At 33.3% G+C, this 14,169-nt stretch overlaps 2 protein-coding genes across 2 annotated transcripts; one reads left to right on the plus strand and one right to left on the minus strand.

Annotated features, from left to right (window-relative positions):
- Positions 1 to 6,048: 6,048 nt before the first annotated feature.
- LOC139840434 (uncharacterized mitochondrial protein AtMg00810-like) lies at positions 6,049 to 6,729 on the minus strand. Its single transcript, XM_071830701.1, has one exon. It carries the CDS (start codon positions 6,727 to 6,729, stop codon positions 6,049 to 6,051), a length of 681 nt encoding a protein of 226 aa, XP_071686802.1.
- A 4,762-nt stretch (positions 6,730 to 11,491) lies between these two features.
- LOC139840435 (uncharacterized) lies at positions 11,492 to 11,956 on the plus strand. The gene has a single exon (XM_071830702.1). The coding sequence runs from the start codon at positions 11,492 to 11,494 to the stop codon at positions 11,954 to 11,956; it is 465 nt and encodes a 154-aa protein (XP_071686803.1).
- Positions 11,957 to 14,169: the final 2,213 nt, after the last annotated feature.

Genomic DNA, 14,169 nt, shown 5'->3' on the forward strand with positions numbered 1-14,169 from the left:
TGTGATTAGATCAACACCTAGAGCTATTATTCACCACCTGGGTGATTTGGACTGAGAGAGAATCGAAGGAGCTCACTAGATCTGAGTGTGTGTAACAAATGAGAGGCTTAACCTAAAATGAAGAACATAAGACTTTATATACCCCTACTGTTGACACACCCATACGATTCATTCATCACACGTACGAGTTGGCTTCATCAACCGTACGGGTGATCACTCACTCGTGTCTTATCATTTAGGTTGTAATTGTGACTTAGCTCAGCATCAACCATGCGTATGAGCCTGTCAGCCGTACTAGTGAGGCTTCACTCGTACGTCTGACTAAGTCTAACATAGTCAAACATCTAAATCTCGTTCCTGCAGTTCCTGTAACCACATACAAACACGGATAGGATAATAACGAGCAATCATGGTGGCATGTAAACTGTTGTACCTGCAATGGACGTGGGTAGATGTCTAGGGACTTGCATAAAATGCATCAACAGATGGTGTGAGTTGTAAGGAAACGAAGGAGGTGAATTTATAAGAAAATCTCAGACAGAACAATTAAAATGGACGATCGCATTTAAAGCGGATCCTAATTCCCTTGATTACCGGAGAGTCAAATCTTATTAAGAAGATTTTCTTCAAATCCCTTAAAATCTGGGAATCAATCATATCTACGTCAAATGATAAGATGAATCTACACTTACTCATTTCACTCTTCTATGTTAGCTTCATTCGTACTCTTCATATAAATGGATTGTTTATCCAAATTATTCGCTGATGATAAAACTCTAAATTTCAGCCCGTATGCATCATGAAAACATACTTATTATCATTCACGACCTTTCCACTCAAATTTCGGGACGAAATTTCTTTAACGGGTAGGTACTGTGACAACCCGGAAATTTCCAACCAAATTTACACTTTAATCTTTATATGTTTCCGACACGATAAGCAATATTTGTTAAGTTAAATTTCAAGAATTTTAAACTATATTCATACATTCATTCAACCTCGACCAAGTTCCAACGATTCACGAACCATTAAACGAATATGATTATATATGTATATGTGTATATATATTATAACTTGAAACTTAAACAAAATATTAGATTAAATACTTTATATGATTGTATCTGTTTCAAAATATTTATCAATGGAATTAGAAGATAAGATCAAATGATTGAATTATCAGATATATTGAATTATGATTACAAGTCTCTGTTGAAAGGCCCACGTTGATTTGAGAAATCTTTTCATTTTAACAATATTCGAAAAATGGTAAAGTGATTTATAAATATGAACAAATTGTCAATCATTGAGAACTAGACAAAGGATAGTGGAAGATTGAATCTCATAAAGACTCGATTGATCTATTTAGTTTCAAACGTACAAAAACGTTTTCAGTTTAAAAAGAACTTTATTATTAAAACGTATATAACTTTTATAAATATCTAGAACCACTTTTGACAACTCATTACTTAACTAGTATGATAAAGATAACGATATTTATATTTTATTTTATTAAATATATATAACGATTTAAATTAATATTATATATATTTATACGCGTATTATACGTACATAGTTTTATACTTTTACTATACTTAAACTTTACCTTTACTTTATTTTTACTTTACTTTAACTTTAATAATTCACTTTAATAATTCACTTTAATAATTTATACTTTAATAATTCACTTTAATAATTCATACTTTAATAATTTACTTTAATAATTCATACTTTAATAATTCACTTTAATAATTCAAAAATCTATTATAAATAGAATTCAATAGGTTTCATTATTTCATAGAAACTTGAAAATAGTTTTCTCTAAACTCTCTCAATCGATTTACATATATATATTTACTCCGTATTATCTCAAGATATTATTAGTATACATAAAATATTACGACGGAGTGCTGTCCGAGTGATTTCGAAGTTGTTTTTTCAAGTGGGATAGGATTAAGGAAATTATTGGTTATAGCTATGGAGGTGATTGAGTATGGTTCATGGGTATGCTCGTGAGGTCAATATAGTGTTTATCATCTCCGTTGCGTTTACGTACCTTTTCTGCAATATTGAATCTCAATATTGATATGTGAGTACTCATAATTTAATTTTTACATACTAATAGTGTATCCCTGACTAGTGCTCGAGTATATAGGATTATGCATGCTTGTACTTTTGATATTGCCATTAGATAGGTTATGTTGATTCCTGAATTAGTTACATATACGATTGAGATAAGGTATAAGATATGCATGTCGTTGGAAAGCTAGCGAAAAATAGTTGAATTTTGGTTTAAGAATCACTTGAATCCAAGTAACGGTTAGAAAGTTATGAAATAAACAAATTGCATAATTAATTTCTTAATTAAAATTGCTGATGATAATTAGTGAACTAATTTTCTGGGTTATAAAAAGTGGTTATTTGGATTCTACTCGTCGAGTAGATGAATTTTCATATAAAGCACGTCTAGTTTCATTGAACGGTTGTCAAGTTATGGACAAAAGAAGTTTTGCAAATTTTGATGAAATGTCGAAACGGAAACTGAAATTCTCGCTGATCTGCGTTGTTTCATATATAAAAAAAAATACCACTGAATTCTTTGCTGTAAGGTCTAACAAACGACTCTGGCCGTTTGTCAATTCGAGTCTCGACGATTTTTCTAAAAATCATCAAAGTTGACGGTTTGGTCACATTTTAAAATTCTAAAAAGAGCTGAAACTTTTTTATTTAAAAATGTCAGTTTTGTATCAGTTGTCATGGTCGGCCTGATATGTGTTTACTCTTGCTAAAAATCATGTTATATCTTTGTGGTAACGAGAATTTGCAGGCTTTGACCGTTTGTCAATACGAGTTTTGAGGAATTTTCTAAAAATATCCAAAGTAGGCTACTCGGTCACTTTTGTAAATTTATTAAAGCTGAAAAATTAACTTTGAAACGCCGAAAACGCGTTGGCAACTACGAGTTGTCTAGGTTTAGTTTACTTCTGTAATATTTATGCTTAATCTTTTTGGTAATGTGTAACTTTTATCTTTGGCCGTTTATCAATCGGAGTTCCGATAATTTTTCTAAAAATAGCTGAAGTGGCCCGTTTAGTCATGTTTGATCGAAAATCATTTTTGTATAAGTTATTATATATTTGCATGCGACCTCATTTTTACTTTGACCTTTGACTTTTGACTTTAACCTTTGACTTTTGACTTTGACTTTTGACTTTGAACTTTGACTTTTCCTGTTAACTTTTCAGTTAACTTTTTGTGTTGATTTTCTCTAAAAAAAAAAAAACCTAAAATACTATTTTATGATTATGAAACCATTTGTGTTACGTTGTTTCACACGTCACCTTTTACTAGAATCTTAATTGAGCATGAGTAATATAATATGTTACTATACTGTAGAGTCAGACTCGAGCTATAGGATAGGATTACACTATGACCTGACCTAAATTGCTATACAAATATTGACCAACATATAAATATATATAATTAATATAGGTTCGTGAATCCGAGGCCAACCTTGCACTTGTTCAATGACGTTATATGTATTTTTACTACGAAATACAGTATGGTGAGTTTCATTTGCCCTTTTTACTCTTTACGTTTTTGGGCTGAGAATACATGTAAATGCTTTATTAACTGTTTTACAATATTTATATGCGTGAGTTTCATTACTCCCTTTTTTATATTTATTTTTGGGACTGAGAATACATGCGCTGCTTTTATAACTGTTTTACGAAATAGACACAAGTATTGAAACTACATTCTATGGTTGAATCATTATACCGGATATCACCCTTTAAAAAGCTTGGTAGCCTAAGAATTTGGGAACAGACCCCCAAATTGACGCGAATCCTAAAGATAGATCTATTGGGCCTAACAAACCCCATCCAAAGTACCGGATGCTTTAGTACTTCGAAATTTATATCATGTCCGATGGAGGATCCCGGAATGATGGGGATATTCTTATATGTTTATTGTTAATGTCGGTTACCAGGTGTTCACCATATGAATGATTATTTTTGTCTCTATGCATGGAACGTATATTTATGAGAACTGGAAATGAAATTCTTGTGGTCTATTAAAATGATGGAAATAAATGATTATGATAAACTAATGAACTCACCAACCTTTTGGTTGACACTTTAAAGCATGTTTATTCTCAGGTGTTAAAGAAATCTTCCGCTGTGCATTTGCTCATTTTAAAGATATTACTTGGAGTCTTTCATAGCATATTTCGAAGAACGTTGCATTCGAGTCATTGAGTTCATCAAAGATTATTATTAAATCAATTTATAGTTGGATAGTGGATATTATGAAATGGTATGCATGCCTGTCAATTTTCGATGTAAAGAAAGATTGTCTTTTAAAAACGAATGCAATGTTTGTAAAATGTATCATATAGAGGTCAAATACCTCGCAATGTAATCAACTATTGTGAATCGTTTATAATGTATATGAACGGGTCCTTTCACAAACCTATGGTGTTGACTACTCAGAGACCTTCTCACCTGTTGCTAAAATCAACACTATTAGAGTCCTATTCTCAATTGCAGCAAACAAAGAATGGCCACTCCTTCAATTTGACGTGAAAAATGCCTTCCTACATGGGGAACTCAAAGAAGAAGTGTACATGAAAGGGCCTCCTGGATTTACATCCGACTTTAAAGGAAGGGAAGTAGTTTGTCTTAAAAAGTCTCTTTATGGGCTAAAACAATCCCCTCGGGCTTGGTTTGGGCGTTTCACCATAGCTATGAAAAATTATGGTTTTAAACAAAGTAATTCCGATCACACAATATTTTTAAAACAAAGAAATAATCTTATTACATGTCTCATCATTTATGTTGATGACATGATTATCACAGGTAATGATCAAGAAGAGATTTCAAACTTAAAAACTAACCTTTTTAAAGAATTTGAAATGAAAGATTTAGGGAGACTCAAATATTTTTTGGGAATTGAAGTTCTGAGATCTAAACAGGGGATCTTTATTTACCAGAAAAAATACATTCTTAATCTCCTTGCTGAAACAGGAATGGTAGATTGCAAGCCTGCTGATACTCCGATGATCCCAAATACAAGACTGTACATAGAGAAAGATGCAAAACCTACCGACCAAAGCCGATATCAAAGACTAGTGGGAAAACTTATATATCTAGCACATACTCGACCTGACATAGCACATGCTGTAGGAGTTGTCAGTCAGTTCATGCATCAACCACAACAACATCATATGGATGCAGTCTGGAGAATAATCAAATATCTAAAAGGAACAACAGGTCACGGGGTTTTGTTCAAGAAAAATGGTCATTTAAGAACCCAGATATATACAGATGCAGGTTAAGGAGGAGAAAAAGGGCATAGAAAGTCAACATCCGGATACTTTGCCCTAGTAGGAGGGAATCGTGTCACTTGGAAAAGTAAGAAACAAAAAGTTGTAGCCCTCTCAAGTGCAGAAGCAGAATTCAGAGGAATCGCAAAAGGGGTAACAGAAGCTTTATGGATTAAAAAACTCTTAACAGAAGTTGGATTTCCTCCCGAAGACTCAATCAGAATCATGTGTGATAATGAAGCCGCTATCAAGATCTCAGAAAATCCAATTCAACATGACCGAACAAAGCACATTGAAATTGACCGACACTTTATCAAAGAAAAACTCGAGGCGAAAATAATATCTCTGTCATTCATTCGATCTGAAGACCAGTTAGCAAATATCCTAACAAAATCTGTTAATGGATGACTTTTTAAGGATATTCTTTACAAGTTGAACATTGGGAATCCCACTGTATCAACTTGCGGGGGAGTGTTAGAACTTAATTAAGAACATTCTAGGATCAGACACAATGTCATCATCTCCTTATCGATGACAGCTCACCAACAGCTTCACAACAGATCAAGGCTTATTCAGTTACCAAAAATAGAGATTATCCTTCTGTAAATAGTTTACTAGCCGTTTGTACAAGGTTTATAAATTAGACCTTCTGTAAATCAAACAAGATATCAATTCAAGCATTTCTTTTACAAACACGATCAATATTCTTGTTCAATTCTGTCATTTCAATTAACAACAGAGACTACATTAGCAACTCCACGATACTCTGCCTCAGCACTGGAGTGGGATAGTGTTGGTTTTCGTTTAGACGACCATGAAATAAGGTTATTACCAAAATAGACACAATAACTGGATGTAGAACGACAAATATCTGGACGACCGGCCCAGTCCGCATCAATATAAGAAACAAGGTTATTTGACGCAGATTTAGTAAGATGTAATCCAAAATCTAAAGTTCCCTGGATATAGTGTAAAATGCGTTTCAGAGCACCCATGTGCCCGACGTGAGGGGCATGCATATACAGACACACCTGTTGAACAGCATAAGAGATATCTGGACGAGTGAATGTGAGATACTGAAGTGCACCATCTAAGCTACGAAAAGATGTAGGATCATCATAAGGAGCTCCAGCATGAGACCCGAGTTTAGACTTTGTGTCGACTGGAGTTTTCGAGGGTTTACAAGTAGTCATACCAGCTCGCTCAAGAATCTCACGAGCATATTTAGCTTGACTTAGAAAAATGCCCGTAGGAGCATGTGTAACAGCAATACCAAGGAAATAATGCAACCGTCCAAGATCCTTCATGTCAAATTCACCAGAGAGTTGCTGAATAATATTGTGGTGTAAGTCATCCGAAGATGCAGTAATTATGATATCATCACCATATAATAGAATATAAGCCATATCGCGACCATTATGATAGATAAAAGAGAGTGATCACACTTGATGTGGGTGAATCCAATGCTAAAAAGAAAATCCGCAAATCGTTGGTACCACGCTCGGGGGGCTTGCTTGAGACCGTAGAGAGATTTCTTCAAATGACAAACATAGTCTGGATAACGATGATCGCGAAAACCCATAGGCTGATGCATAAAAACTGTCTCTTGAAGATGTCTATGTAGAAAGGCATTTTTGACATCAAGTTGATGGATGGCCCATGAGTAAGAAAGTGCTAATGAGAGAACTAATCGAATAGTTGCGGGTTTAACCAACCAAACAATTTCAACCTTCCATCACCAACCAAACGAGCTTTATATCGCTCAAAAGAACCGTCAGAACGAAACTCATGTTTAGAAATTCACATTGAACGAATAATATTCATATTAGGTGTACGTGGTACGAGTTCCCAAGTCCCAGTTTTAATAAGTGAATTAAATTCGTCAGTCATGGCATGCTTCCAATTAAGGTCATTAAGAGCGTCTTTTGGATTACGTGCTATAGGAGAGAGGATGGTGATGTGTAGATTAAATGGAATTTTAGGTTTAAAAATACCAGACATACTACGTGTGACTATGGTACGATTGGGGGGTAAATTTGGAGTATTAGAGGAGTGTATTTCTAAAGATGGAGGAGTTGTTGGACTTACAGTGGGTTGTGGAGATTGAGAACCGAATGAAAATTGTGAAGTAGGAGAGGAAGGAAGAAATGGGCCATTAGTTGTAGGTGAAGAGATTTGGGCCGAATGGGCAAGCCCAGTAGTAGAGATATTGGGCAAGTGTGGTTGACCCGAAGGCTGTAAATTAGGCGAAGTATGTGAAGAATTTAAGTGGGCTAAGGAATGTGAAGGAGAAGAATTAATTTGTGAAGGTTGTTGGGTTGAGATGGAAGGTTGTGTCGAAGCAGTCGAGTGGGCTGGAGTAGGAATAGATTATTGATGCGAGACTTGTAGAGCTAGTTGTTGGGCCGTTGGTATAATAGAAGGTCGAGTAAGTGCAGGAGAAGTAATAAGATGAAGATTATAATGGAGGAAAGAGTAATTGTCGTTATTAGAAGGTCGGGGATTAGCAAAAGGAAAAACATTCTCATCGAATAAAACATGTCGCGAAAGAATAATCTTTTTAGATTTGAGGTCATAACATTTGTATCCTCTATGAGAGGTAGGATATCCTAGGAAAACACATGACATAGAACGGGGTTGTAACTTGTGTATAGTAGTGGAAGGTAAAAGAGGATAACATAAATAACCAAATACTCGAAGATGGTCGTAAGTGGGTTGACGTTTGAAGAGAATATGAGTGGGCGAAAGATTGTGTAGGAGTTTACTAGGTAGGATATTTAGAAGATAGGTAGAAACGGATAGAGCATGATGCCAAAAGTGATAGGGCATAGAGGAGTGAGCAAGGATGGTACGGATGATATTGTTAATGGCACGAATTTTACGTTCAGATTTTCCGTTTTGAGGAGAAGTGTAAGGGCAAGAGAAGCGGAAGATTAATCCTTTTTGTTGAAAGAAGTTGTGAAAGGAAGAATTGTTGTACTCGGTGCCATTGTCACATTGTAATGCTTTAATGTTTGACGAGAATTGATTTTGGATATATGTATGGAAAAGTAAGAAGGTCTTAAACACATCAGATTTGTGTCCAATCGGGAAAGTCCACAAATAGTTTGTATAATCATCTAAAAAGAAAACATAATAGCGATGTCCTGCGGAACTAACAATTGGCGAAGTCCAAATATCACTATGTATTATTTCAAATGGAGAAGTAGTTCGCGAAGTAGAATAAAAAAAGGTAATCGAATATGTTTTCCATAAACACAAGACTCACATAAAGTGGAGCTTTTATTAGAAGAACTACTAATAGAATTTTTATTTCTAAGAAAACGTAAAATATTGGCGTCGGGATGTCCTAGACGTCGGTGCCATAAATCTTGAGTGAAAGCAGCAAAAGAAGTGGGTTAAGAAATTTTTTGAAGTGCGGAAGCGGTGAGTGGATAGAGGTCCCCGGTACTATCACATCTCATGAGTGGAATCCCGGTATTGAAATCTTTTACAGTAAAGCCAAAAGGGTCAAAAGATATAGATATATAATTATCGACAGATAAACGACAAACAGAGATTAAAATTTTAATTAAATTTGGTGCATGAAGGACGTTTTTTTTAGTAAAAGAGGAGGTTAGGGAGGAGGTAAAGTGGTATTTCCATGACCTGTAATTGGTATAGCATGACCATTGTCGACAATAATATTTTTATTAATGCGCGTATTAAAATAGGGAGAGAGATTTCCTCCTGAACCTATCATGTGTGAGGAAGCACCGGTGTCCATGTACCAATTTGCGTCGGGATGATTATTAGCATAACTTGAACTTGCTTGTTGTAATCTTGGGCCTAAAATTCCAGTAGAAGTGTTGTTGGGCCGAATCCAATTATTATGTGGTGTAGTCAGAGAAGGTGGTCTTGCACTATAATTATTAGTAGGCCCACCATTATAGTGATTCGAATTGAGGTTTTGGTTTGACACGAAATTAATCCGACTACATCTACGACTACCATTGCCACTGATTGCATAAGGAGATCCCATGGTGATTTATTTGACAAAAAATAGAAATTAATAAATAAATGAGAAAGAATTTTAGACGATAATATGTTGCAGTGGGGGATTAAACAAAAGAATGTTTCACAAATATATGTGACAGGGGATTAAGTAAAAAAAGAAATGATATAAACGATAAAAAAATTAAATTTATCGATAGAAAGATAAATGATATAGGAAAAGAATCCTCAACAAATATGATATATAAAATTAAATAGAAAAAGAAAATCGATAACAAAGTTGAGGCGGTGTACACAAAAGTAGATGAGATTTCTTATACTCTTTGGGAATAAGAAATTAATATGCAAACATGAAAACCTGTGCAACAGAGTTAATTAATATGCAAAATTATGAAAACGCCGATAGTCGATCGTGGATAAAAAGAAAAGATTAAGATTACGTGTTTTTTCTTAATTGATCGTGAGGATCGAAGTTGCTCTGATACCATGAAAGATAATAAATCTTTTTGCCTTCTCATTGATTACAATTGATGTATTTATACACAACTATGACTTGGGCATTAAGCTAATTTAATTAGAAAATCGACTCCTACCATAACCATGATTCCTACCTCAACTATGACTCTTATATGCTAATATTTAATAAATATGTCTCTTATATACAATATGACTAATAAGTAATACGATGTTAAGTTAAAATATATGGTGCAAACATAGAACCTGTTCAATTAGTGCAACTCATTTACGGTTAATCCTTCATTTTAGCTTAAAACGTTAAAGAGATACATGAAGTCGACACCAAAAGTGAAAGCTATGGTCAACACTATATCATCCCAATATATGAAGCGGAAAAGTCACTTTGTTACTTGTAGTTATATCTAGCATAGTCATGCTAATTATGCAGTTAGTGAGTTGGGAAAATTGGTTAGTTAGTTGATAGTCTAGCATAGTCATGCTAATTATGCAGTAGAGCACCGGGAGTCGTATACATTTTTCAGCGTTAAGGAGATTTAACACCGGGACACCGGTGCGCACAACTCCCCTCCGGTGTTAAATTCGGTGTTAAATTTCAATGTTGGATGGGTAACGTTGTGGTTTATTTATTTTTTTTCTTCTCTTTCTTAAATAATATTATTAAAGTATTAAAAATAATAATTAAATAATGAATTGAATACTGAAATTTAACACTGAAGGATTTCCCATGTTAAATAGCTTAACACTGAAATTTAACACCGAACCCAGTGTCACGACTCCTGGTGGTGAGTTGAGAAATTGGTTAGTTAGTTGATAGTCTCTTAAGTCATATTTTGTCATTTAGTGGTAGTATAAATAGCTAGCTTTGTATTCAGTTGTAACCTAATCGACATATATATTCATGTTTTTCAATTGAGTTCAATGGCAATTTGCCAGATTCAACAATCTTGTTAAACATCGTTCAATAAATGCAACGTGTTAGTTGATAGCTCTCAGATTTGACCTATATTTCAATACTTTCACAATTAATCGTTCATTTTTAGTCTAAAGACACCTAAAATAGTAAAATAGCTTCCTAAGTAGGTGCTAATAGCTGAACAAAAAATTTGCACTATACTAATATATAAGTAGGTGCTAATACCCGTACATAAAATTATGTGGATACTTATTGTCATTCGCTTTGTTTTCCTTGAAGAAGAAGTAAACATATGCAATAAACAATACTCCGTATATAATAATAATAAAACAGTTTATAAAACAAACAAATTTACTTGTCCCTAAATTCCAAGAAGTGAAAGAACATGGAAGGCATGTGGTGAATCTAGCAACTCACGTGCCACTGTTTTGTGAAGAGATACTAACAACACGTTGCTAAATATTATGGGCTACATCCTACATGCAATGCATTGAACGTTACTAATCAAGGAACATTATTCGTAGATAATATTTAGATTTATTAGTCAGTTATTCAGATCATTAGTTTTATTCAGCGTTAGTTTTTTTTACATAATTTTGTCTATAATATATAATCTCTATGAAATCTCTATGATTATATCAATAGTAAACTATTTTATTATTTTACATGATATCGGACTTAGGGATTTAAAGATAAATTGATTAGAGAATGATCAAGTTTGGTTACTGACTAATAGTGATGCAGAGGATTATTAGTATAAAAGGGATTTAAAAGTTCAAATATTCATGTGGAGGGTGTTAAACAGGAAGATCCCGGTCCGTACCGAACTTGACAAAAGAGGTATTGACTTGGACTCCGTTAGATGCCCTTCATGTGACGATGATATTGAATCCATTGACCATGTAATGTTCTTTTGTCGATCTTCATTGGACGTTTGGGAAAGAGTTTATAAATGGTGGAATCTCGGTGGAGTCTCTAATCTAAGTTTAAGTGAGGCCTTTCGAGGTAATTGTATTCGCCCTTTATCGAGGTCGGGTAAGCTAATTTGGCAAGCTTTGGAGTGGACTTGTGCGTATCTCATTTGGCGTAATCGTAACCTCAAAGTTTTCTCGAACAAAAGTTGGAATAGTTCTTCGACTCTTATGGACATCCAATTGAAATCATATGAGTGGATTGCTTCGCGTTATTCAAAAGAGAAAATCGAGTGGCTTGATTGGTTAACTAACCCTATTAAGTTTTGTGTTGAATGATTTGTTGTATGTTGCTTTCTTAGCAACCTCATATTGTTTTCTATAGCGTAGAATCGAGTATGTAACTATGCCATAGCCTCGTGTTTTTGTTGACCGGGCTCTCCGCTTGGTCATTCTTCGTGAGTAATAAAATTTTGCTTTTCGAAAAAAAAAAAAAGTATAAAAGGGATTTACAAATTATACGAGTAAATGATATTTTAGATTTATTTATTTATTTATTAGCCAATAGTTATCTATATTAGTTTGATTTAACTTATGCTTGGTATTATATTATATGTATCTTTCTTACTAAATTTGTTTAGCCTAAATATCACGCAATAAATAAATTCTTTTTTATTACTAAATGAATGAATGGTTTACATTTGGCGGGTAGTATCTCATGTGCTATTGTTTTGAAGATGACTTGACCAACAAAACTATTATGGGCTACATACATATACTACATGAAAATATGTCGAAGACCATTCCCAATGATAGTAAGAGGTGTCTTCCGACATAGACAAGATGAACAACTTTCAAGGGTTCGAAAATTTAGAAAGACCCAAAAACTTTAATATATATACAATTTTGTCAAAATCGTCAAGTAAATTATATAAAATATTGTCAATTAAAGTTTTAATCCTATAATTTTAAATTATTAAATATATTGTAAATAAAATAGATACATTATTATTATTTATTATATGTATATGTATTAAAAAAATTAAACATGTATGAGATCTCATTTTTATTTTCGTCTAGGGCCTACTAAATTGTTGAGACGACCATGATGCTACTTGTGCTCACCTCTACACACCGCCCTCAAAAGCACTGTTGCAATAGTTCGGACTTGCCCTTGGCCCCTCACCCTATAACCCGTCTTTTCTAAGCACATCACACCACCAGCCAACGACTCTTTTAGTTGATACAATAAAAAATGAATTTAAACCTTAACAACTAGTTCCTTTTTTATCCTACTAAACTTTTAGCATTCTCATTATAAATACATACCTTATCTCCACATTTTCTTCACACAAACCTTTTTATCTACTTTCGCACTTTTTTTTTTCTTTTAAAATTTACACTTTCAAAATGAAAAATACTTGAGACCTTATAATAAAATAAATGTAACATTATCGATTTATTTCCATATTTGATAAACCCATCTTCAACCTTACAATATTATACTAAAATTGTACTCCTATAAAAGTGTACAAAGTAACTCTAATGTTAGCACAAAATAATACATATATATTAGTGCATACAAAAATTATAACGTTACTAATGAGCTAATAGCCCAGTAGCGTTAGAAGTTGAGGTTCGTCATGTAAAAGCTTTTGTCGAAATGGACGTATGTTTGAGTCTCACTCTTGACAAAGATTTAAACCCCTTGACAAAGTGAGATGATACTCGATCCTAACACATGAAAGGTATCCAATGGATGTATTTTATAGACATTCGACTCTTACGTAGTGAGTTTGAGGGTTTAAAAAAAAAAACCGTAGATTTGGGTGTTACTGCCAATTACACCTTTTGCCAAAAATAGTTTAGTGTTGCACCATATATTTGTGCAACACTATTTACATTAATATACACTTTCGACAATAAATTCCGAAATACACCATATAATCAAAATTTGTAATCAAAACATCAACCCTCAAAAGAAACCACATATATATGAGACACCCACTATAAAACAAAACACACAAAATGTAAACTTTAAAAAGCTAATAATAACTCAACAAAAATGTAAATATTATTACGTTGTTTATTTTTTTAGATGTTATGTTTGATATTTGTAACCATGTCTTTTTGTCTTTCAAAGAAGATGTGGTTTTGAAGTTTGTAAACCAATGATTATTTGTGTTTGGCCGACGAACTTACGAGAGCTTTTAGTAGAGTGAACTTACAATTTTAATAAACTTCAAGCCATAAATTTTGCTTATGAAAACGAGATCTTATGAAAATCATAAGCTTTGAACTCTTAAAAAATAATTTAATCAGAAAAAATTATAGCTTATGAAATATAAACTAACTAAATAATCTTTTATTTATTATTGTTACTAGACAACCAATTTATAACCATAAACTTCAATTACTTTAACAAATACTAATAAAAAAATTAATAAATTTCAACTTTTAGTTTAAAAAATTACTCCGTATATATTTAATATATATTGGATACCTCTTAGCTCGTTACTTGTTCTTTGTTTTTATAGCCTAGTTTTTGTGGT

The sequence above is a fragment of the Rutidosis leptorrhynchoides genome, chromosome 4 (genome assembly GCF_046630445.1).
Source record: "Rutidosis leptorrhynchoides isolate AG116_Rl617_1_P2 chromosome 4, CSIRO_AGI_Rlap_v1, whole genome shotgun sequence".
Lineage (NCBI taxonomy): Eukaryota > Viridiplantae > Streptophyta > Magnoliopsida > Asterales > Asteraceae > Rutidosis > Rutidosis leptorrhynchoides.

Bases quoted from the DNA above. Each gene is read 5' to 3' on its own strand.
- LOC139840434 (XM_071830701.1), bottom strand. From the start codon at position 6,729: ATGGCTTATATTCTATTATATGGTGATGATATCATAATTACTGCATCT.
- LOC139840435 (XM_071830702.1), top strand. From the start codon at position 11,492: ATGTGGAGGGTGTTAAACAGGAAGATCCCGGTCCGTACCGAACTTGAC.